This window comes from Catharus ustulatus, chromosome 1 (assembly GCF_009819885.2).
Source record: "Catharus ustulatus isolate bCatUst1 chromosome 1, bCatUst1.pri.v2, whole genome shotgun sequence".
NCBI lineage: Eukaryota > Metazoa > Chordata > Aves > Passeriformes > Turdidae > Catharus > Catharus ustulatus.
The window spans coordinates 23,362,820-23,389,049 of record NC_046221.1 but is presented as its reverse complement, the minus strand read 5'-3'; the positions used below and the strand labels follow the sequence as shown (position 1 = coordinate 23,389,049).

Here is a 26,230-nt window from a genome sequence, read left to right as displayed (position 1 = left end):
GTCATTACCTTCTTACGTCCACAACTGCAGCTTAGGAATGTCAATCCTCCTGTTCCCTCTTCTCAAAATATTTTGGTTCTCCAAGTACTTTACCATCTTTGAAATGGCAAGAAAGGTTGTCCCTCCTCTCCTTTTTGATAGAATACATGACAGCCCTTTGTACATTGTAGCAGGTGCTGAAGAAAAATGCTTTTCTATTAAGTCAGGAATGTCACTATTTGGGTCGTGAGACAGCAGACAGACCTTCATCATTTTTGCAAAAGTTATCTCCAGGGAAAACCATCAGCATGTTTCATTTCCACACTATCAACTCACTCTTATCACAGGACATCATTCTTCTAAGGCAGGCATTTGAGTAATACTTCAGATATGACAATAGCTGACAGATAAAGAAACTTGAAATTAAACAGCGCCTACTAATAAAGCACTAAATATGAACTAAAAAACAAGGAAAAAGAAAAAACAGACTAATATTTCATTAACATCAATTACAATACAGATTCAGAAAGTGGGAAACCTATTTTTATATAAATTCCTGAGAAACTATACAAAAGAAACAGTTTCCAGAGGTAAAGCCAGTGAAAGAACACTGGACCAAAATCAGTGATAAATGTTATTTACTAAACCTAAGCAGAGGCAGGTTCTTTGACGCTGCAAAGATTGGCAATTCACATCCTTACCCACAGGCATGATCTAATTCCTGCCACAGACAACCAGCAAAAATGCATCTTTTTCCCCTCTCTGAAGCCACACTTGGTAACTTCTTTTAAACCAAGTTAATTTAAAACGGTATGGAACAACAGAAGTAAACAAACATATTCAAGATGTTAAAGAGTTTATTTTAGGAATGTGGACAAAAATAACACAAACATCTTCAATACTGTACATTTGTTTAACAGATAAACAGCAAGGGGGGGTGATTTAAAGTATATAGCATGAATGGGAATATGCAATTAGACTGGGGGGACAGAAGAGCTCTGTGCTTGTCACATCATACTGGTAAGCTACTAAAAGTGCTCACGGAAAGACCTCTATGAAAAGAAAGACAGGAAATAAATCACATTATGGAAATATAAAAAGAACAATAAAAGGTTTAAAAAATACTGCCTTCTTACTGTACTGGCTCTGGGAGGGACTGAGGTAACTTTCTTCATAGCAGCCTTTTGCTGCTTTGCTTTGGATTTGTGGCAATAGTACTGGTAAGACACCAGTGCTTTGGCTTTTGCTGAACATTGCTTGCACAGCATCGAGGTTTCATTTTTCCCTCCACTCTGCCTTCTCCAGCAACTAGGCCAGGGATGAGCAAGAAGCTGGGAGAGAACACAGTTGGCACAGCTGGCCAAAATTGACCCAAACTGACCCTATTTCAGGCTCACCAAGAAAACTGGATGGGAGGTTGGGTTTCTGGGAGGTGGCAATTACCTTTGCAGAATTTGTTCCCTCTACCCTCCCTCCCTTCACTTATTGTGCCTTTATCTCAATCCTTTGCTGTTCCCATTCTCTCCTGCATCCCCTCAAGGGAGGCAGGAAGCAGCTGGGCATTAAGCTGCTGGCCAGGGTTAGCCCTGGCAAACTGCACAATCTGGGCAACTTCCTACTTTTTTTTTTCAAAATACATTCAGTTTGCAGAAGAAAGTGTTCACTCAGACTGACAGTTCTTAAATTTAGGAACACAACTATGTTTGTTTCAAGATTGAACTTCTTGCAATTTTGCTAACTGGCTTCTTTTTCACATCAGTACTACATTCAAAGTATCTATTAACATTCCCACATCTGAACTTAATTATTCAAAGACAAATATGCTCCTCTCTGTCAACCCTTACACATTACACTCTTGGAAGATGCTTTTCCAGGCCAAAAAAACCTCCACCCACAAGAATGTGCATGATGCATTTTCCATCAGCTATTTCTGCTATGTGGAGCTGTGCTTCCATGTTGCTTTTTGTTATAAATAAAAAAATCTCTTTATTTAAGAACATGAGAACAACTCCTTGAAGTGGCAATTAAGACTGAACTCAAACACACTACTGTGACTATTAACCATCTAAGACAAGTAATAAAATATAGATTTAAGAAGGGGAAAGATAAACTTCAAACTTCAGTGAACATTTCAACGACAAAAAAAGATTTACAAAAAAATTAGTTTTATACATGTAGGAGATAGAAACATGTTATTTCAGAGTCTTTAGCTGCTTCTAGTTTTACAACCGGGGGAAAAAAAAAACAACTTTGGAGAGAAAAAAAAATAAAACTGAAAGAGCACAAAGGGCAAATGAAAACTAACTGTATTCCTGGATTTTGGAGTTACAGCTCTTGTGGAAGGTGCTCATCTTTATTCATTCTCAAATCTGCTGTAGGGGTTATCAGAATCCTGGAGAAGACCTGTAAAACAAAGTGGGACTATAGTTATCATTTCCTTTTTACAGAAAAACTTTGAGTTACTGACTTGCCTGCAACAGGCACTGTATGTAACAAATCCAAAAGGCAATTCTTGTAATAGTTGCTCTGTTACCTAGACACTCAAATATTATAATAAATTGTAAGTGCTCTTAAGCACTGTTAATTCTCAGGCAAGTATTTAATAATTTAGCAATGAGAGAATATTTCTCTACAAAAAATTATTACGGAGAAAACATTTCTCATTTGCGAGGTATACCACAAAAAATGCACTTGTGAGAGTCATGTTGACAAAACTCTAAGTATAGAGATGTCTCAAGAGGAACAGATTCCAAGTGGCCAGTTTAATTTCACGAATACAAGCTGCACAGACTATAAGCCGCATCGCCGGGTGTTGGCAGACATTTCGTTCTTTGTCCATAAATAAGCCGCACCCAATTATAAGCCACTCTGTCGTTTGCAGCGAGGACCCGCGTGCAACAAAGTTGCCAAATAGTAACAAAATCATGGCATGGTGGGTTTACCGGCTCAGCTCGGGCTGTGAGGGCTCGGCCCACTCGGGGCTGCCAACGGGGCCAGGTGGCCCAGCTCGGTGCTGCTGCTCGGCGGGGCCGTTTGTGGGCGGCCGCCACCGCCGCTGGACTCGTTCGCCCCGGCCCAGCGCTGCCCTGCGGTGGCAGCAGGGCACAGAGCCCGCCAGCACCTGTGGTGGTGGTGGGAGGTGGGGATGGAGCCCCCCCGCTCCCGCAGCGGCGGGAGGGGACGGGAGCCCGCTGGCATCCACGGCGGCGGTGGCAGGACGGGACGGGAGCCCCCCCGCTCCCACGGCAGCAGGCAGGGACGGGAGCCCTCCGCCTGCCCCCGAGCCGCGGGGATGGCAGCATGGAGCTCCAGACTCCCCCAGGCTGCAGGAGAGGAAGGAAGGAGGGAGCTCCCCTGTCTCCCTCCCCCTCCTGCGCTACCAGCAGGCATCCCGGCTCCACCCGCCGTACAACAGAGTAACCAATGTGTAACAATCGCGTAAACCCGGGTTTTACTGGCCGGTGCTCAGCTCAGCACCTCGGTTTGCACTCCTGGGGTTGGAAATATCAGAAAATTATTCACATATTAGCCGATCCTGAGTGTTAGCTGCATTTCCGGTGTGGGAGCAAAATTTTAGTCAAAATGGTGTGGCTTGTATTCGTGAAATTACTGTAAATGCAAGTGACTGCAAGATCATCACCTTTTAAAATGTAAGATGCTGCTACTTTGACTTAGTTCTACTTCAATTATACCCAACCATCTGTCACATTCAGCCACTTACAGTTTTTCTGCAACAGGACAATAATCTCTTAAGAAAAAATGAAGATCACTTCTTACGTACACTAAAACCTCCAGGGACCAGAACAAGAGTATCACTTAATCCAAGTTGCAGTATGTTTCCCTCACAAAGATTCTTAATGACTTTACACTAAAATACTGTCACAGAAAGCACTGCAAAGCCTTCCAATTATGCTGAGTACCTGGCAGCTGCTCCACACAAATTATTTCAAAGACACTTTAAACCTGGGCTAGGCAGAAGACTGAAAATAAAGGAGTCCTGTAAGAGTCCAGAGGATGACTTTATGTTCTGAAAGGACAGGACAGTATTGCTATCTTTTCTGTCAAGATTTTTATACTGATGTTTGACAAGGACTCCTCTCTAGCTCCTTTGTCTAGGCATGGAGACAGAAGACAGAGCAGTCAAGCAACTCCAAATCATAAATGTTCAGATTCACAATAACGAAAAACAAAATTTCTAGTCATTGCCAAACCTTGTAAGAACTCTCCTCAGTCCTTTTCACACCATGCCTCATTTCCGCATTCCTCTTTACCTGCACACAGATACTGAACATTCACTGTTTTATCTGAAAGTCAAAACGTACTGGTGCTGTAGGCAGACTACAATATTGCCTACCTTGTGCAGTTGGTGAGCTTCATTTGAACTGCCAGGTTATTTTAAGAGGCCAGTCAAGCAGCACAACTGCTCAGTGCTGATTACTGTATCAGTTACTGCAACTAACTACCTGATAGGGAACAGTGAATATTTGGAATAAAGAATAAATATGAGAAGTCCTATAATCACTCAAAAAAACAAGATTACAAGCAGTCAACTTGTAAAATGTTAGTATCAAAACTATCCCTCATATATATAGACACTCTTTTGTCCAAGGAGTATGCCAGTAACATTTATAAAGCTTCAGCCACGTTACATGACATATAGTCTATTTACCTGGTGTCAGAGGTACTATCCCTTTCTATAATAAAATTTTAAAAATAAGCATTTGTTTAATAAGAATATGCTTAAATAATATAATTATAAAAAATAATCTACAGTATCTTCAGATTTTGACATTTTTGCATTTTTAAACTTCTAGAAAGTGGTTACTTCTCAAATTTTAATCCTACTTTTCATGCATTCAAGCAAACAGTTGTGATGTCCACTAAGTCTGTTCCAGCTGTCAAGTAAACTAACACACAATAAAAAACCCCTTCTTATCCTTGGCCTGCCATTCAACCTTCAGTGCCTTCAGGTAACATTCCTGCATTAATTTAACCCCAACCCAAAGAGAAAAGAAACATTTATTTTACTCCCAGGTCATCACCACCCCCACCCTTCCTCCAGACTTGTCTATACTTTGGCAGTTAGATATATGGCTCCTAGTATATTCAGGTACCTGAAACACAACAGAAACACAAGTCTAGGTTTTTTTTTTTAAATTACAGTACTTCTGTATCTCATTCCTTCAAAATACACAACACATTTACCGAAAATCAGCATCAATACTAGAAATCACCACTATTGTTACAATTGCCATTGCATAAATTCCCTGTACTCATTAAGTTCCATTTACAAATAAATGCACCTAACTTCAAAAAGCTTTCCACAAAGTGGCAAGAGGTGGTACCATATTCCCTGACAAAATGAACATATCCTGCAGAATTTTCTCTGTAAAGTTTGGCAAGTGCTTATTATAATTTTTTCAAAAATATTCAGGACACATACTCCACACTTCACAGGTCTGAAAGTAGCACAGTAGAACACTAGAAACTGTTCTTTACAGCTCCAACAGCTGAAAGCCAATGGAAAAGATTTCCTACATCCAGTAGTGCCAATTTCAAATTAACCAGAGGATTGTGTAGGAGTCCTGATAAATCTTCCCTGTATCATTCTGAGAAGTGAATATACTTTTCTGTTCCCCTGCCCCAAAACACTCAGCTAAAAGTCATTTTAGAAAACTAATCCTCATATTTCAAGTGAATGTGTCATTTTTACTCCTCACTGCAAATGCCATTTCCAGTAGTACTTGCTTTAATTTTACTGAATTATGTTTAGGAATGAACAGATCTAATCACCACCAATCAGGCATTAGTATGTGTAACCTGAAAGAGCTCTCATCTGTTTCATCACAGAATACTGGAACTAAATAGGCCTTAAGAACTACGAGTCAATCCAGTGTGAATGCGATTGGCTCCGATTTGAGAAACTGATCTCCCAAGAAAAAGGGACTCCAAGAGAAATGGCAAGCCCTCCTTCCAAATGAGGATAACCAGGGATTACAGTACCTGATACACTTCACTTTCAGCCTTGCTCTCAAACCTGCATCCAGCATTTAAATTTATTTTACCTGTAGCATTTAAAGTATATAATAAGATTACATGAAGAGGAGTGAGAGACAGCAGCTCATAACTAGCACCAGCTCTTACTGAAGAAGTATCAGACTCCAGTAAGTGGACAAAAATTATCTGGAGAAACATAGAAAAAAAGGAGCATGACAAAAAGCTTCTGTCAGCTGCCACAGCTGCTCTGCCAGTGCCATTCTGAGGAGCTGGCAGCCCATGCTAATGGGGCAGCACTTCTGGTTCAGCTGAAGCTCTCACACGGCCTTGAACCAGATAGGAGATGTCTCTAGACTGTTTCCTGTCTGACATGAGAGTCACTACCAAAGCTGTCAGTTACCCTCAGGGGTTCAGAGAAACCAGATGCTGGTATCTTCAGGAGCCTTGTTTGTAATCAAGTCCATTACATGTCACTGCTAAACCTGAATATTGGCACACAGGTCCCTTAAAAGTTCTTCTATTTACCTCCATTTTGAGGTTAGTATTTTACTTACTTAGCAGTATCTAAGAAACACTCAAAAATTTGAGAGGTATGGTAGTCAAGTATCTTTCATTAGTTTGTATGAAGTAATGAAGCATCTTAATAAATATGAAATTAATAAATATGAAATTACAAAGCAATGGTCAAAAGAAATTAATACCTCTTTCCAGCATATTCATTTACATTGTATACTATCTGACTATGTAGGTTCCCAGTCATTGAGATCTGACTCTCATTACGTATCAATATTGCCCAAAAACAGAATTAACAAGAGACTGCGCATAGTTGAAAGCAAAAAAAAAAAAAAAAAACAATCCGGTTTGCTGCATGTCTTCACCCCTTATTAAACTTTTCCTCCTTGTTTCCAGCCCTCCAGATTAACAACCGTATTCTTCACAAACAAACTAAACAGCTTTCAGTGTTTGGCAATGCAAGGTTCTCCTGCCTTGCATTCAGAACACGCAAGATGGTCAGGGCAAAGTGTCTACCTTGAACAGAAGAAACATTTACTGTCATAAACTACTGAGCATAGAAACCAATGTCTTGCATCAAATAAACAAGAGAGGATTACATATCACTAAAATAGCTAATCAAAACATTTGCAGAACTGAAGCAATGAAATGATAATCATTTTGCAAAAATTAAATGAAAAAATCCTTCCACTAATACTAGGCAAAATCCTCAAAGAAATAAATAATAAAGCAGCTTCTCACTAATGCTATACTGAATACACAATAGAAGCAAATGCAGCAGGAATTAAATTGTAGTTCCTTTGTGTACTACACAAGCTGCAAAGTACTCTGAATTCTACTTTAAATTTTCCCTAAGAGTCAACGTATAATTTGTGTAATCATACTGCATTCATATATGTGAGGAAATAAAAAATACTATCAAATTGTGCAACAAAGAAACAATTGAAAGTGTGTACTCCTGGTTGCTAAAGCTCTCTACTGCTTCCAATGCTCCCAAAGGATTGTGGCTAGAGTGACACCTGCAGTGCATTATAAATGTGTAATTACCATTTAAATGGGGTATGGAAAGCTGAGGGATGAAATGGGAAAAGGCATTCCCTTAAAGCCAACCAAATACTGAAATTTTGGGCATCATCATCTTAATGTACAGTCAGGTTAACAAAGTCATTGTCATTCTGCCACTCATCCATGCCTACTTAACTGGAAATCCTCTCTGCACTGTGTAAGAGTGCAAAATAATCTGGTGCTTCCATAATTATTTGCAGCAATTTTTATTAGATTATGTTTAATATGCTAACATCTATATTTTCTAGACAGTAAAAAATGTGGACAGAAGATCTTAGTCTACTCTATGTCTCACCAAATTATTCAGACAATCATTTGTCCATATATTGGCAGAATGCAACCCTTATATTCAAAAGCAATTGTATTTTTGGATTTCAAAATTTATACGTATTTTGTATTTCATTTTTCCTCAGTTACATACATCCTTTAAGGATGTGTTAATTATGTTTATGTGAGAGTTAGATTTTTCTTCAAGACAAGAATTAACCAGGAGATTCCAGGCCTCAAATTGATATATCTGATAATATGAATTAATCTTTGCTTAGGCACTACAGCAAACCTGTCAATAAACTTTATACAGAAGTTTGCTAACAAAATTTAAGTTTTGTAGTCCAATTGCAATCTGGTGCAGGTAAGCTGCATCACAAAACATTAAGTGCAGGAAGAAATGAGTATATCTGACTTCTTACAAAAACAGAACACTTTCCATTAACACAATGAACTACGAACTCATTTCTCATTAATTCATTGACAGTGGAGGCAAAATGACACTAGTTCTCCTATGACTGTGTGCACAGCATGGCTACAAGCAATACTTGACTTACTGAATTCAATGTCTGTATTCCAGAAGCATTGTGTTATACAGTTTTAAATTTCAGGGAACTCAAGCACTCCAAGAAGATCCAGCAAAGCACTCCACAAGGGTCTGAAAGTTAAGCACTGAACAGAAAACTGTCTCCAGTAAAATGTAGCCATGCAGAGACAAGTGAACTGGTTTCACAAGCAGAACAGAACTGAATGCAGTTTTCACACCACCAAACCTCAGTGCAGGGTTCTGATATGAAAACTGCGATTCTGTACCCAGGACCTGCATCTTAGCTGCATCCAGGAGATGCAAAGCTCCATCTGCACTGAGTGCTGCAAGTTACTGTGGGGACACAGCCATTGCCCTAAGTTCTTCACCAGATCTCTCCCAAAGATTCAAACTTGCTGAGATTGACTGTGAGGTCTCTTCTAAGGTGAAACAAACACAAAAAGCCTGTGTTGTTTTATGCTGCACCTGGATTTTGTTTGTTCTTTTTACATCTGGACAATTGTCAACGACTCAAACACTTCTTGAAACTGAACTGTGGCTGAGATACAGGGTTAATTATTCTGTAAAACACTAGAGAACAACTTCCATGACTAATTTTTAACAAAATTTACTTCCAGTTTCTACAACATTCTTTCTCCTGTAGCCCAAGCTTCACAGTATAGTTTTCCTCTGTTCCAGCAAAGGAGCATTCTTTTACAAACGTTCTCCAGTCAGAGAATTCCCTACAGAATTTGTCTGTACCACTTCTACATCAGGCAAAGGGCAGGCTGCAGATTCTTGATGGCATTCCTAAACTCTGCCAATCAGTTTAACAAGAGGATGAAAATTAACAGCTTTGAATGACTGTTCAGACCCCTAGAAACACCTTCTCTGACATTAGTGAAATCTGCATAATAAAAAATGAAGCAGAGTTTTAGCAGAACTGTCTCTGCTATTAACCCTATGAACAAATCAAATGACAAGTGCAAGCACTGACAAGCCTACATAAAAAGAGCCTCCTCTACAACACAGCAGGTCCTACAGTCTAGAGTGATATTCTTCTACAACTGGACCACAGCTCCACTTAAAAACAAAGAAAAAATACTTTATCCCTACATAAGGCTGCATCCTCCACCCTTCTTTTTCAAGCTTGATTTAAAAAGCTTGCTATCTACTTAGTCAGTCTGTCCTCCTTCAATAGCCTTGACTCGAGTAGCAAAGTTCAAGTAGGCTGATTTATCACATTCAGTAACAAACAAAAAAGCCCCCATACTCAGTCCACTTACTTAGGGACAGAATGAATCACTTATTTTAATAAATATATTTAAATGCCCATCCTAAGAACACCGTCTTCTTGCCCAGCTGGACAGTCAGTGCATGAAGAGAACAGCAGCATAAACATGCTGAGATCAGCTGTCAGAAGACAGGCATCAGCAGAAAACTGGGCTTGATTACTTCTGCCACTCATAAAGCAGTTTATTTCTGCTGTGAATTTTAACAATAATTAGGGAAAAGGAATAAATGTAGGCATAGAATCAAAACAAGATAATACATACCATACTTCTTACGTATTTCATCATGCTTCAGTTTTCTTTCATGCCTCCTGCAAGAAATAAAAGCATGAGAAGAACATTCAGACTCTTTTGAGCTGTAAGCAAACTGCAATTACATCCAAAAAGGACAACAGCATTTTTTACATTAGTAATTACATTACAAATTTTTTCTACAAAAATCACACTTTGCAGTCATATATATGTATAATCTTTCCATTTACACTTCATCTGTAAGTATCTACATACACTGTATCTATAAGATTTACCATAAATTCTTACTAATTTATAGTAAGAACATAAGATGTATTACAATAAACCATAAGAAATACTTTTATTTTCTTTCCTATGTAAAAGTAAAGCATTTATATATATGCACACATTCACACACCGATGTGTTCATCTATACATAAGAAGCAAGGCAATACACTACACTAGAAGACTCCTGGATGCTTTCCAGCAGGGAACATAATTGTAAAATTTAGCTGTGCACAGAACATACCTCAGAATACTAATTCAATATAATAATTCTAAAAGGACAAAAACATGTATTACTATTTTGCTTAAGATGTACAGTAAGTGTAAGTGAAAATTACTGCTTTCTAAAATCCAGCATGGCATCCATGCAGAGAAGAAATTAAAATATCGTGCTAAATACAAATTGGCTTTTATGTTGTCTGACTAGGAGACTGTTTTCAAGGCTGTATCTAGTATCGCCAAAATTAAATTATTTACATAAACCAAGTGTCTGATGAGTCGATTTCTCCTTCCCCTTTGCAAAGGTGAAGCGGGGAAAATGAAAGATGTTTAAATGGAAAAAATTCCATCTTTCCTCAGATAGTTTTCCTATCTTACAAAGGAAGGATCTAATCTATTTTGCTTAGTTAAAAAAAAAACCACATAGAAGTTCCTACACAACTGCTTCATGAGTATGATCCAGGATCTATATACCTTGAGGAAAAGACATAGAATTTGGCAAAAAAAAAGTTTCTCTAACAAAAATTTTTAAAAAAGAAAAAAAAAAAATTAAAATTAAACCCTTTGCTATCCCCTGTCAAAATTCAACCCAGACAAGTTGTGACTTCTGCCGGATTCCAATTTGCACGTATTCAGCAGAAAGCTGTTAAGCACTGACAGCTTAATTCACCAAAGATCCCATCTGCCCTATGCATATTCCACCTCAAAACAATTCCTATTGCTAATCAGATCCTGTGTGTCCTCAGAAGCAATTATCCTGCTTCCTACAGAGCTGAGGGTTGAACTGGCCTTTTCCAGTAATTGCACTTCTGGAAAAGCAGGCAGATAAAGCACGATGAGAAAAACCAAACAAGACAGACTCCAAACCTTGCACTCCTATTTCCCAGAGATACCCACGTCCATTACATCCCTCTGTATTAATAAGCCCAGGCAGCACAGTAAACAAAGCAACCTAGCCAAAATGCAGTAAGAGGAATTGGAGAGTCAGGGTAATAAAATTCATGTAGAGGAAGAAAGTCAGGATTGAGACATTGAAGAGAACAAAAAAAAGAGGAGACAAATTTACCCACTGAAGGTAACCTGACAAAAGGATTGCTGCCTTCTGTGGTACATAACAGGAAGATATTATACAGGGCAAGGGATATCAGGAAGAGAATAGAGAAATACTGCTTAAAGCAGCCTTCTCCAATAAAAAGTTAAACCTTTCCTCTGTACAGTTTTCAGACCAGGTTTATTACTGGTGGTACTAATGGCATTTCTTCCTTGTTTTGCATATCCTGTCTGAAGTAATGGAGACTCATTGCTGCAGTTACAGTTACTGAAACCTGTGTATTTCAGCAGTCAGTGTGAATCAGTTCGGAATTCAGAAAACACATGCTTAAGAAGGGGATGGTGCAAAATCAAGCTCTGTAGGCTTTAAACCTCAGAAAGGCTTTAGGATACCTCCCTAGGCTATTTAAAACAAACCACCAAACATCCAATTAAGTTTGAAGGGTAAAACCATTAATATCAGTGAAACATTCATACTCTGACAGGCAGCCATGACAGCATCCCTTCAGCCATGACTAAATCCTTGCTCAGTAAATAAGGCTTAGGTACACATCAACCCAAAAGAACCAGACACAGCTCTGAACAGGCAGTCCCTGAAGCAGCCACCCTGAATTACTGCACCACCCATATCTCACATTATGATCAGCCCAAGTCACTTCAGTCTTCCAAGTTGGTTCTGTTTCTTAACACTTACTGCTATTACTCCATTTCACACGTACTAAACTCTTGGTTTCTCATGCAAGTTGTCCCCACTGCTGTAAGCTGAGGAAGTACTTTTCTCAATACTAACAATTCACATAATAATTTTCTATACTTGGTTCTTCACAAATAAACGATCATATTTTCCTCCCCATGCCTCTCTCCTTGTTCTCCCTTACCAGTACAGTATCAATTTATACTTGGTACTGAATCTTATTGCTTAGCATTTGTTTATAAACTTCTAAAATAAATGACTTGCAAATTATATAAATCTAACTTATAAATATACCATGTATTTGAAGCTGTAAATAATTGAGTGTATAGACCGAATTACTCTCACTAGTAACTCAAATACACTCACTACTCAATGCTATGCTCAAAAACGACTTTTCATGTTAGAGATGATGAAGTCAAATAAAGAACTAAAGTTATGCAATAAGATACCTATTTTAAACAAAAAACTGAACTCCAGACATCCTTCTCTTCGTGCCCCTCACTGTAAGTGCAAACTTCAACCATCACCAGTGATTTTCAACCCTTTCAGTACAGTAGTTTCACGAATACAAGCCGCACGGATTATAAGCCGCACCCCCGGTGCCTCGACAATGTTGCTGTCTTTGTCAATAGATAAGTCGCACCCCGAATATTAGCCGCACTTTCGTTCGTCGCGAGAATCCGTGCGCAGCTTTCACAAATTGGCCAATTAGTAACAGGATCGCGGCATAGCGGGCTTTACTGGCTCGGGGCGGGGCCAGGAAGGCTCGGCCCGCTCATGGTTGCTGACGGGGCCGGCCGGGTGGTGCTGCAGCCGCCGCCGGGCTCACTGGCCCCCCTCTCCCGTCAGCACCGCCTCGCCGCTGCGTTTACGTACTCGCCCTGCCGGCGGGCCAGCCACTGCCGCCGCTGGCAGGCATGCCGGCCGCCTCGCCGCTGCGTTGTTTACGTACTCGCCCTGCCGGCGGGCCAGCCACTGCCGCCGCTGGCAGGCATACCGGCCGCCTCGCCGCTGCGCTGTTTACGTAGTCGCCCTGCCGGCGGACCAGCCACTGCCGCCGCTGGCAGGCATACCGGCCGCCTCGCCGCTGCGCTGTTTACGTACTCGCCCTGCCGGCGGGCCAGCCACTGCCGCCGCCGCCGGGCTCGCTGGCCCCCCTCTCCCGTCAGCACCACCCCGCTGCCGCGTTCCCTAGCCCTGCCGGCGGGCTGCCGCCGCCCGGCTCGCCGGCCGCGCCGCGCCGCGTTCCCTAGCCCTGCCGGCGGGCTGCCGCCGCCCGGCTCGCCGGCCGCGCCGCATTCCCTAGCCCTGCCGGCGGGCTGCCGCCGCCCGGCTCGTCGGCCGCGCCGCGTTCCCTAGCCCTGCCGGCGGGCTGCCACCGCCGGGCTCGCCGGCCGCCCCCTCCCGTCTGCACCGCCGCCGCGTTTCCTCGCCCTGGCCGGCACTGCAGGCCCCCGCACCGCCGGGCTCCCCCATGCTGCTGGCCCCGATTCTGCTGGGCTTCCCCCGCTGCCAGGCAGCCCCACCCGCCGGCCTTCCTGCTTCTGCCATGCTCCCCTGCATTGCTAGCCCCAGTTCTCCCAGGCTCCCCCGCCCTACTGACCCGGCTCTGCCGCCCCCCTGCCCCGCCCTGCTGGCTCAGGCTCTGCCGCCCGCCCCCCACACTGCTGGCCCCGCCTCTGCCAGGCTTTCCCACCTCTGCCGGGGCCGGCCGGGCTCCAGCTTGGCTTGGGGCTGCCGCAGGCTCTCACTTCCGTGTTGGCAGCTTTTAGAATTTTGTTAATGTATTAGCCGCCCCGGAATATTAGCCGCACTTCCGGGTTTCCGCCAAAATTTTGGTCAAATTGGTGCGGCTTGTATTCGTGAAATTACTGTAAACTGACAGCTAGTTTCAGCCTTGTGTAGACAAGCAGAAAGCCAACATAATTACCCTTACTTTTCATTTTAACATGCATCTTCCAAAGCGAAACTAAAGTATCCATAATTAACTGATTTTTAATGCAAATATTAAACTTCAAAAGCAGATTTTTACAGAGTACTGAAAACACAGAAAATATTAGGCACTGAAATCATCTTAAGCCTTCCACAAAAAATATTTCCATGGAACACTATGGAACTTGGGCCTCCTTACTTTGTTTTTACTATTCACTAATGGAATCATGAAATGAAGCTCAGGCTACTCCTGTTCACCTACCATTGCCAACTGATATGAATAGCTGTATTTGAAGTAGCTGTTGTTCACAGAAAAAAAACCAGTAACATATAACATGACAACAAAAAACCAAAACCAGACAGACACAAGGTCAATGCTGTGCCTATTTTCCTCCCATGATATTTATCTGAACATCTATTCAGCTATTTTCATAAACTATGTGAAAACTTCACAGTAGAAATGAAGGACTACACAGTACAAGGCAGTGTTTTCCTTTGCAGGTTGCTTGTCAAAAATGGGTTGTTGAGAATATTAATTTGTTCTACAGCCTGCTGCGAGCAATTCATTCTCCAAAGGTCTTAGAGGAAGCAAGCAGTGGGTAGTGTGAAGTGCTCTAGGTGCTGGAAGAGCCCTGCTCCTTGTGTTTTCCCATGACCCCCAGCCACACACACAATAGGTATGCATGTTCAGAACATGTAAACACCCCAGGGCTGCTGCTAAGCTCTCTCCTGCAATTAAAACAGTTTCTGTTTCACAGACACACTCCTGAGACAAGCTGGGAAAGAGGAATGATGCTCTATGTAAGGTTGCAGCAATCATTCTGGCGGTGCAGTCTGCTCCTAGTGATCCTTGCTCCCAGGCTAAATTCAAGAATGGAGCTGCATTAGCTCTGTGTTGCTAATTGCCTGGTGCAACACCACTTGCTCGATGTGTGCACAGCACACCTTACGCTCTAGAAGCATCAAACTTCCTACAGATTAACTGTATCAACAATTTCAAGCTGATATACAAATCACAGCAGAAAGGTTATGGAACACAATCATCCCCTGTTATGCACCTAGTTAGAAGTCTGCTTTAAAACAAATACAGGTAAGTCCTGTCTTAAATGAATTTAAGGATGTCTTAACTGCATAATCAAGGATGTACATTTCATCACAAGACACATGGTTTTGCATACAAAAAAATGTTGATATTCCTCACTGGATCCCTTCTCTTTAGAAAGAATCAAAAGCATTATAGGAAAAGCACCATGTTCATACTAGCACTCAGCCTCCTGTGCTGTGACTAGTTATAACTGGATTAACAGGTAGAACATTTCCTCTTTTTTTCTGATCCATTGCAAATATTCAATATAAGTTATCTAAGAAACTGTGTGTGAGCAAATTTCCTAAGTTGGACACCTATTTCTTACCGTTCCAGGCACATTCAAGTCTGACACTTTCAGCTCACAAATTCAGATGTTTATGAAAACAAATTTGCATCTGTTCTCTTCTTGGATAACGTTTGTCATTACCTTGCAATGATACACAGAGCACTCATGGTACCTGCCACACTGAGCATCAACTTGTTTACTCTCTGCTCATTTACAGCAATAAAGCTCCTAATCAACCTCATAATAAAGCTCTGTTTTGTAAAAACCTGACATTGTCATGCCTAACATCACATTACCTCTTTGTTTAGTACTCCATGTATTTCTTAGAAAGGCAGAATAATCCTACATGACCAGGAAGTGTATAGCTATACATCAGGCTGTCAAGACTTACCTCTGAAGAGACTGTAGTCTTCGTTCCTCTTTCTTCCTAGCTAGTTGCTCCTCTTCTTCATCTAGTCTGCTAGAAAAATAAGGAGAGAAGGAAAGCGTAAGAGGAGGAAAAAGCAACTTTATTGCTAAACTATCACTATTTAGTTACTTTACTTACTTTCAAAAAGAATTTATAGTCTGACCAGAGATACTACTTCATAGCCATGTAAAACTCCACAGCTGAATAAGTATACTTGACAAGTTTGTGTAATTATCCTTTCACATTTTAAAATATCCAAATGCTACTCATGTAGTAATATGTCTTTCAGCCTCCACAGGACTATTTACAGCTTCTTAGAAAGAGGATGCAGACCGTTCCAGAAGCAGAATTCCTAATTGCCCTTTCTCCCATGTGTCACACCCCATTTAAGACTCAGTGTTCTGCACATGCACAGTTAAGTCCATTGTTGTCCTCTGGAATAAGATTGATGGTTAATAAGTCTTTGATGTCAGAACAATTTATCTTTCCAACAACCATTACTATCCAATCTCAAGCTGCCCCAGGAAATGAGTCTGTTCTGGAATGAGCAAGGATTTACCTGAGTGTCAGCTGTGTGATTCTGGGAAATGCTGAACCTGCACAGTACATCTGAGCTGTGCATGTGCAGATATGCTCTACTGAACTCTGCTCCACTTTACCTTTGTGTCCTGCCTTGAAGAAAGCTCAGCCTCACTTAACCCTTAGACAGACTATGTAAGACTTGTAGGACTCTAAAGCAAATGTCAAACATTTTTTCTGTTAGTTTTTCCCTGACAGAATTTATCATGATTCTTCAGGATTAGTAAATGGACAACTGCCATGCTTGCCCAGGTACTAATCATCTTCCAAAGGTGAATATAGTTCTGAAGATGTCTGAGATGAATATTTACAATATTAATACACCTGAGCAACACTGCCACACATCTGCAGCCACCAACATCTAAGTTAAGCAAGAGTGACATCCAGTGGTTAATTACAGCATGTCAAAAGCTTTAATACACAAAATTTAGACACAATCAGGTCTGGAAGTATGAACTCAATTCTTTCATGTGCTCAAACAGCACATCTCTCTGAACATTCTAGTTATTTCAATAAAAGTGATTAGTTCAGAATCCATGCAACATTTCAGAAACAAATTCCTTAGTTCCAGCTTTACCTACCTAAAAATTAGAAAAATCGTGGGGGAGCAGGAAACACACAAAACAGGTCACTTTTATTTGAAAACAATGCTAGACCCTTTTGGAAAACTAATCAGTTCTCCACATCAGCATGTCCAGCATGACTAGAAGGTCCCATTCTTGAGCACCCTCCTGTAAAACTGCTTTACTGGAGACCCCGTGTCTTATAACTTATGCAATAACATTCACAATTGGTGTTGCAAAATATGAAAGTATCAAATAAATAAAATGCTGGTATATGATTCAGAAAATATATTTCTTCCCTGTAATTAAAGAGCCTTAAGTATCTTCTGATTTCTGGATATTTTGAATGAATTGATCTTCCAAATTCAGAAAGTTTGTGATTATACAAATAAAAACATGGTTGATAACGGAAGTTCATGAGAATCTATTTAGTAGAGTTTCATGAATAATAGTTGTTCATGAAACCTCCACAAGCACATGAAACCAGACTCTTAGAAGTCCAAAAACACAGAATAAAAATAAAATCTATGCACCAATATTCCTAGAATTCCTGTGGTAGGATGGACACAAATGAGCCAATTACATTACTGATGTGGGGGTTAATGCACTTAAGTATTCTCTGTGTTCCAGCAAAAGGTAAGTTCAGGCTTCTCAAACACTTACAAACACTATAGCTTAAGAATTCCCAAAAGAAACACTAGTATTTCTCCAAAACAAGTTTACACCTCAGATAACACATCTAAAAAGTCAGTAAACAGATCTAGTACTACATTTCCACAACCTTTCCTTTTTCCTTCATGAAAAAGTTTCTTTTGTGGAAAAATGAGACCCCAAAAATAAGGGAGAAGAGAGCAAAAGAATTCCTGCTGAGAATTAGTGGGCTTAAAGTCAATAATGTGTCATGTTTCAGTGTAATAACACATTCTGACTCCTCCTGAAATAAGCTGGACCTCAGATTGACAGGACCTTTAAATCCTCTAAGGGTCACCAGATTAAGCTTGACACCCTTGGAGTCTTGGCATAAGATGACTCTACACTAACCCTCTATTTATAGAATTAGATGTTACAGTACTGATTGACAACTTAGCTACTAAAACTGAAGTCTGGCACAAATATCTCTTTTCACAGGATTCAAGCTTTATTTCCTGACATATCAGCCACAGGGGCTACTCAGTTGTTGTGCAGAGGATGTTGGTAGATCTTATGTAAGACCAAAACCTGTTCTTTACATCTTCAGGGCTTATCAGCACAGGGCTAAAAAGTATCTATTTTTGCACTAGGGCAGAACAGGTACACTCTTGTTCCTCAGGGAAGAGAGAAAGGAACGAGATGTTATTTACAATTATTTCCACATTTCTTTAAAGCCACACATGTATCATATTTCTCTGGCTTTAAGGTCAGCACTAAACAATGTAGAGTTACGTAAGTTCTTTTAAAAAAATCCAAAACCAAATCTCAAACAGGAACAATGAGTCAAAGATACTTTAAAAAGCATAGAAATAATTTCAGACTGAGAAATAAGGTCCCCATTTTATTCATACAGGAAGTACTGAAGGACAAAAAGAACAGAGCTAGTTGAAACTATACTGTGCAGAAAGCTTTAAAACTTGAGTGATAAAGGCAAGCATGTTGTGCTGTCCCACTTCACATTGCAGCATTGATGTACCTATTTTAGCTACTCATCAACTACTTCCCTCCTTTTAAGAGTATTAGCTACTTAGAGAAGACAGTTTAAAAAAATTCACAAATTCTCCAAGATCTCAAGAAGATTTAATTTTTGCAGTATTACTTTCCTTGAAAATAAGTAAATGGTTCTTAGTATCTTAGAGCAAAGAGGAATTATCTCACATTTAGAATATCTTTTTGAATTGGCAAAGAGAGCTAATCCCTCAGACAATGACTGCTGACAGATCCTAAAGCAACTCTGAAAGATGGATACAAAGTGATGATGATGGACATTGCTGTTCAGTTACTTGTAACTCACCTGGTCCCTTTTTGCTGTACCAGGAGCTTGCCTTGAAAGAAATTATTTATACCATTATCACAAGAAGCAAGGATTTACTTGGTCATTGAAAGCTTTCATGTCCAATGTTAATAAAGTGTAAAACGTAGAAGTATAATTGTAAAGTAACAGCTTACCTGAAGTCAGACACATCAGTGCTCTTACCACTAGAAAAATCACTTCAGTGTTATTCCAGTGTAATTTCCAGCGTCATACTACCTGTCACTAAATATCTCTTAGCTTGTTGTTTTTCTCAAATAAATAAAGCAAAGTGACCAGAACTTTCACCAAAGTGACCAAAATATTCTTAGCATAGTGGAGAGTAAAAATTGTAGGTAGATAGGGAAGACCAGGACCCAGTGTTAGTAAAGGAAACAAATATATGTGTTTACCTCCTGGAACGTCTTCTGCAGTAACAGCAGTAACAGCAACAGACTGTTATGGACACCAGAATGAGTCCAGCTACCACAGCCATGGCAATAATTAAAGCCTCAAAGTTTACTGAAAAACATTAATATATTCAACTTGTTAGACTCCATCAGTAACATTTAGCTTTCTAATAATTCTTCTCTTCCTTCCCAGACATTTTTTCATCCCTATATGCAAAAACCTCCACATGATTCTGTTCAGCAACCCCGGACAAAATGTTGTATACCACATTCAAACTTTGTTATTATGCATGATCTACATTGAACAGACATTAAGTAAAAGCACATTTCTCATTCTGGTACTTTCCAACAAGTTACAAAAAATTAAATATACCTCATCCAGTAAAGCAAAAATTTTTTTTTAAAAAAATGTTTGAAACAAAATTTAATTTTTTTCAAAAGTATACTACTTAATTGAAGCAAAATAGGTTTTTTTCGAACCTATTAAAGTGCAGGAAAAGACTGTCAGTTTTCAGTCTGCATTCCTGGCACCAGTACCTATTTCATCTGCTTACTATTCATGAAAATACCCAACACAATTAAGTTACTTTGTATTATACTGTTCTTCACTTCATTCTGGTTAATAATCTGTCAACACATGTAATTTATATAAAATAGTAACTGGAAGCCAGTCATTTATTTTTGACTTTGAAATCTGCACTATTTACCTTCATTTTCAGCAATGGTGAACACTCATTTCTTAATTTTATTTGCTCGAATGAAAAAAGACCCAAACATCACCACCACCTTCACAAGTTAATTATTTTTCCTGCTGTGTTTGTAGGAGACAGTCTCAATAAGACCATATAAACCCCAAGGCATGTTGCTGCCTGTAATTTATAAAAAACTATTAAGGGAATGTATATTTGAGGGTGTTTTTGTTGTTGTTTTGGTTTGGGCTTTTTTTCTACTTTTACTTTTTTTTTGCTGAGAATGTGCTCCATTATGAAGTTTTTATTCTGTGTTTAAGCTACAGTCAATCTAGAAACACAAATGGCAGACAAGACAGAAGCCATTTCCACAGCAGCAGTAAACTGTCAAGACCACACTTAGTATCAGTGGAAAAGGACATGTGTTTCTCTACTTGGTGTGTTTGAGAGTGTTAACTTACTTCCTAACAGCTGATTTTATGCTGTGTTCTGGATTTCTGGCTCAAACATGCTGTTAACACACACCAATGTTTTGGTCGTTGCTGAATAGGCTTGAAGAGCACCAAAATATTTTCCCACCTTCCCCCCACCCCCTTCCCTCTGTTTCCCCTCAGTGAGTAGGGCTGGACACAGGCAAGAGATGGGGAGAGGTCAGGAGGGGATGCTGACAGAACACTTGACCCAAACTGGCCACCTTATAATGTCCTGGTCAGCAAAATATCTGAGGTAAAGGAAGATTAAGCAGAGGGTGTAACCGGTTTCCAAGGGGAAAGCAATTCCAATGGGAATCTATTGTTTGGGGAGCATTAGTCTGCCTGGGGGGGGTTGGCAAAAAAAATTGCATTTTTTCCTCTCCCTCTTTTTCCTTCCCTTTTTAAACTGTCTTTATCTCAGTCAAGGAGGTTTTCTGCTCTTAATGCTTTTCCTTCCTCTGTCCCACTGGGGCCATGTGACAGAGGAAGGAAGCAAGTTGTGCGAGTATTCAGCTACTGGCAGGAGTCAACCCTCCACAATTTCAGAAAAGAAGTTTGTTAAATATTTCATTTACTACAACATTGCAAGCTCAATTTCCTTAAAAGTGAGCTTTATTACAGAAATTATATTCTTACCATACCCTAAAGAACTCCAACAAAAGTCTCAGCCACAAATGCCTGTTCCCAGAAAACAAAGCACAAGGCCTTCTGTAAGAACACAGAATTGATAAAGTTTACTTGTACTTTTTAATCTAGTCAAGAAATTGTGTGTGACTCTATTCCTATGGTGTTGGTTCCCTGCTGCCACTGGAACATAACAGAACCATGGATCTAGACAAATCATCCAACACTTTCAGAAATTTTAAAGAAGGTAAAAATGTTTTAAAGTCATTGCATCAGCATACCATCACCGGCTGTTCACAAACTTTAACAAAGACTTCTAAGTTCAGAAGACTAGAGCTATGGCTGTAAATCATAACCATTGCCTCCTCGACCCATCCCTCCAAATAAATGATCAGGAAACAGCTCTAGCAAGCTGTCTTACTTTAATTATACTCATAATTAATTCTCTACAGCAGAAGTAAAATTAGTACCTACTCCAGCAAACTCCCCATCGAGCATGTGAGAGAGAACACAATGAAGACGGTGGAAGAATACTTCTTACAGGGTAATCAATACACGTGTTGTTGGTGTAACACCAAAGGCACTGTGCAAAAGAAACAAGAAAAGTCCCAAATTATGCATCTTCAAAAACAGTCAACGATTTAGTGCACCATTCCAAAGACAGATTTCTTCTGTGAAAGTAATACTGGAGAAATGGAAGTGCTTTGTCTTATAAAGCCTACAGAGCTCCTCATACTATTTCTCAGCAAAACTTAAACTGAATGGTGAATAAGAACATTTTGTACTTACAAGTAACACTAGCCCAAAAATATTTGGGAACATATTGAGGTAGGTCTGCATACTTGAGGTAAAATGGGTTTAGAATTAACAAATACAAAATACAAAGTAAGACTGCTGACTCTTCAGAATTTTAAAATACCTCATATGTTTAAGAAATAAAAACGCACTTATAATCTTAGTTCAGCTTTGTATTTGATTATCAACACAAAGAAAATAGTAAAGAATCCTTATAAGTCTACAGGAGCTTTTTCTCCAAGGTAATGAATGATACAGCCTCATCCAGTTTGTGTTGCAAAGTACTTCTGTGTACCTTAATTGCATATGCTAACATATCTGGATATTTTTTAAATTTAAAATTTTATATGTGTTATAGTTAAAATTCCAGCACAACATTATTGCTTTTCAAGCCATCACTAAGCACAAGCTTAGGTTTTGGTTTTCATCTGTTAAAATAAATACTTATTCAGAAATCATTTACCACACAACTAAAACAGTTAAACAGTTCTGAATAACGGCAATAAGAATCTTCGACAGAATATGTTTTTTTAGCATCCATTATAAAAAGTGCTCAGCCAGGAACTATGCTTTATCTAACAGTACTATCAAGAACTTCTCTGTCATACATCCTCAATTGCACAAAACCTGTTATCTTGCACTTAATAGATTACAAAACTTTAAATACAAGGGAAATTGTTGCAGCAGATTCTGCTTTCTTGAAAAGTGTGGATACAAGAAGAATGTATTACTATTTTGTACTTGCTAGACTGTACTAGTTAAACATACCCCTCAGGACACAACAACAAAAAAACCTAAGAAAACAGAATTCACTTTGCAAAAACCATGCCCTTTTAATTACAGACGTCAGATGAGAATACGTCTTTTTTAATTCAAATATTTAGTCAGAATTAACAGTTAAAAATAACACCTAATAGGGAGCATAATAAAAGTCACTGTTAAACTCTGAACATAATGTTGATCCATAATGTTGAGTAGGAAGCTGGATTAGGTGGCTCATGAGGTCTCTCCTAATCCCAATGACTGCGCACTGGCGGTGTCAACTGAGAGCCCAAAAAGCCCAGCTGTACCACTGATGGAGACTCCTGCATCCAGCTACTGAAAACATGTCTAACCAAAAGGCAATGCCTGACACAGCTACTGGCTGGAGCAGGGGTTGAAGTACAAGAAAATATTTCAATTGACTCATTCCCAATGAGAAAAGAATCTGACAATACACAATCATCAAAACAATTCAATTAATACTTTTCCCTTAAAGCCAAAATATGCATAAGACAAGCAGGTAAGTTCAGGTATTTCTCAATCTTCCCTGGTGCAAAGGTTTTCCAGTAATGGAAACTTATATGCAGTTTTAAGACTCCTGAATCTGAAGTTTGAATTTGAAATAATCTCTCACTTCTGCTCTGCAGGGACTAATGCCTTTTGCATTCTTATGACAATCTTTGTTGTAGAGCTAAAGAAGTTTCCAGCAAAGAACAAATTCTAACATTCAAACATCTGCCTTATTGCATTCTCATTGGAAATCTAAACACTTTGCTACCAACAGTGTTTTAGCCTGGCAGTCTTAAGCACACACAGTCTGATGTAGTCACTGGAGGGACCAGCCCACTCTGCCTCAGTCACAGGCACTTCTTGGGGCATCTTTAGAGAAAGGCACTTCCAGTTTGTTTACATTAATTTCACAGTTTTCCTAGCACAACACAAGAAAAGTAAGGCATTTTAACTGCCTGAGTTTATTAGATGGACATTTAACTTAACTGCAAAATGAGGATGAGTCTTAGGCAGCAGCAACACCAACTTGCTCAGCTGAGCTATAAAAGCCCCAAGCACACACTGAACTGGAAGCCTGGGTTCAGTCTGGATTCTCCAGATAAAGCACAGAAACACCCTGAGTGACCAAATCATGGAGCAGCCCTGGCAAAGTGAAAGCACACTGGCATCACGTGTGACAGAGGGGAAGCAACACATCAGGTGACTCTATCATTTAAATAATACAAAATCAAATTGTTAAGCTTTCTTTGGCTGTTTGCTTCTCAAGTGGAAATTCTTATCAATCAAAAAAGATGTTAAAAATCTTACCGAAACATTTTTTAGACATTCTTCACAGGACTTCTGGGAAAATTCTGAACATGCTAAAAACCAAACAAAGCCAACATACAGAGATTATTTATTTATTTTTATTCTATAAGGTCAAGTATTTATCATAATATTTAACTTTTTTTTCCTAATCCTAGATACAAGCAGTGATTTTGACTGAAGTAATTAAATCTCAGTAATCTGCAGCAAACAGAGAGAAAAAATATGTAAGTTCAACCTTAGACACAGGGAAACAATTCAAGCTTACCTTTAACCTTACTTTGCTTTCTCTGACAACACAGAAGATGAAACCCAAGAATCTCCTGGTATCTCTGCTGAAATTTTAGAACTACACACTTCAATTTATGGAACATTTCAAATAGTGCAGCTTTGGAAACTTTGCCAAAGTTGACTCTTGCTTAGGATTTCTCCCCTTCCATAGGTATTATATTAGAGTTTTTAAAGATAAAGCACTCCAAATAATACGATTTTAAATAACAATAAAAAACACTTCCAAATATAGGACATAAAGTTAATATGCAAGAATTCAATAAGATCTGGTGTCCACATTTACTTTTTTTAGAAGTACCTCATGTTAATCATCTTAAGACCATTATTTTTTTATCTATAACTCAGACATAATGTGTTGCTCACAGGACTACATACATGCCACAGTCTTGATGTAGATGAACTACTTGAAAGATGAGGAGGAATCTCCTTTCCTAGTTTGAACCTGGAGTTTTCTTCCCGTAATTATAGTTCCTATGGTAATTTTTTATACCAGTTAATGAAACAAGCTTGTTCTTATTTCAGTATATCACAAACACAAAGGGAAATGATGTCCAAATGGAGCATTAGTCACAAGCAGCTGTCAATTTGAGCTAGAGTTACTTGCTTGTGAGACAACCACATCTTCCAGTATTTTCTTTTCATAATTCAATATTAAATATTCCTGGTTCTAATTCTTAACACTAAATGCATTTTATGTACCCGTATATTTATCTTTAATTAATATATTCATACAGAAAACCCCCTTAGCAATTGAATTGTTACAGGTACCAATAAACAGCCTAAGTGTAAGGCCCATATGCCAATTCATAAAAAAACAACATAAGGAGTAGGTTCAGAAACCGTTCTGGTTTTACTCAGAAATTTTCAAATGGGATTTTTCAAGACGGAGTACCACTATGCTTATTATAAAAATACTTAATTGCTTTTTCAACGTGAGATTTAAAACACCCGAACAAAAAAGCTTTCTTAACATGAATTAGCAAGACTGATTTGCTTCAAGTTAGTTGTCTCAAAAAGCTGGAGACTTCCTTTTCAAGCAAAAACCCTTCCCTAAAGGAAACAAAACATCTCTAGTGGGGATATAGACACATCTGTCAAAGTGCACTTGAGATACCCAAATTTGATGCTAGCCAACCTGATGTGCACCTTTGTGGTCACATCTGTTGGTAGTAACTAAATCTGAGGCCGAGCTTCACCAGCTGCCTGCCAAAAGCAGTGAAGAGATAAATGACTGCAACAGAACGGAGGGATGAACATCTTCGTCGGCTTCTCCCGAGCCACATTTCTCATCATTACCCAGGATTGAGCAAACCCGGCCGAATGTGTACTCTAGGATAACCGAGTTTGAGCAAGAGAACTTGGATCAGGAGACCACTGTGGTCACTTCCAATGTGCGCCATCCTGCGATTCTGTGACTGCTGTCCCCGGGCCGCAGAGGTCTGGACACCCCAAAAGGCAAGCCCAGCACCACCAGCGCGTCCTTCGGCCGGGAGCGGCCCGCTCCCTCCGGCCCGCGGCCCACCCGCTCCGCGCCGGGCACAGCACCGCCGCAAGCCCCGAGCTCTCCGCAGCTCTCCCGAAGGCGCTTCGGGCGCCGCCGGGCCCTTGCAGGCCCCGGGCGAGCCTGAGCCCTGTCCGCCGCCGTGCCCCTCTGCCCGGCTCCGGGCCGAGCGCGGCCCCCGGCCCAGCCCGCCCGGCAGCACCCGGGGGACGGACGGGAAGGGAAGGGAGCGACGCCGCGCTGCCCGCCCCTCCTTACCCTGCGCCGGCGCCGGAGGAACCGTGCTGAGGATCTGCTCCAGCCCCGCCACGGCACGGCTCCACAGCAGCGCCAGGCCCTGCAGCCACAGCGGCCACCGCCGCACCGCCTCCATGGCCGGGACCGCACCGGAACGGAGCCCGCTCGCTCCGCACCGC

General features: G+C 40.3%; 1 protein-coding gene across 2 annotated transcripts; it reads right to left on the bottom strand.

The window, feature by feature from the left end:
- Positions 1-818: 818 nt before the first annotated feature.
- On the bottom strand, positions 819-26,230 carry LOC117002922 (pituitary tumor-transforming gene 1 protein-interacting protein-like). 2 transcript variants are annotated; one of them, XM_033072463.2, is made up of 7 exons: positions 26,073-26,230; positions 24,026-24,078; positions 21,626-21,734; positions 19,369-19,477; positions 15,815-15,883; positions 9,904-9,950; positions 819-2,382 (listed from the first exon to the last, which is right to left on the bottom strand). In XM_033072463.2, the coding sequence occupies exons 1-7, from the start codon at positions 26,185-26,187 to the stop codon at positions 2,333-2,335; spliced, it is 552 nt and encodes a 183-aa protein (XP_032928354.1). In that variant the 5' UTR covers positions 26,188-26,230; the 3' UTR covers positions 819-2,332. The 2 variants fall into 2 exon arrangements, with proteins under 2 accessions (XP_032928354.1, XP_032928364.1); XM_033072473.1 differs by having other exon boundaries at positions 15,815-15,880; positions 26,073-26,226.

Bases quoted from the DNA above. Each gene is read 5' to 3' on its own strand.
- LOC117002922 (XM_033072463.2), bottom strand. From the start codon at position 26,187: ATGGAGGCGGTGCGGCGGTGGCCGCTGTGGCTGCAGGGCCTGGCGCTG. The intron at 24,079-26,072 runs GTAAGGAGGGGC...TTTGGTTTTTAG, and splicing joins TCCTCCGGCGCCGGCGCAGG to CATGTTCAGAATTTTCCCAG. The intron at 21,735-24,025 runs GTAAGATTTTTA...TCTTTTGCACAG, and splicing joins AATGTCTAAAAAATGTTTCG to TGCCTTTGGTGTTACACCAA.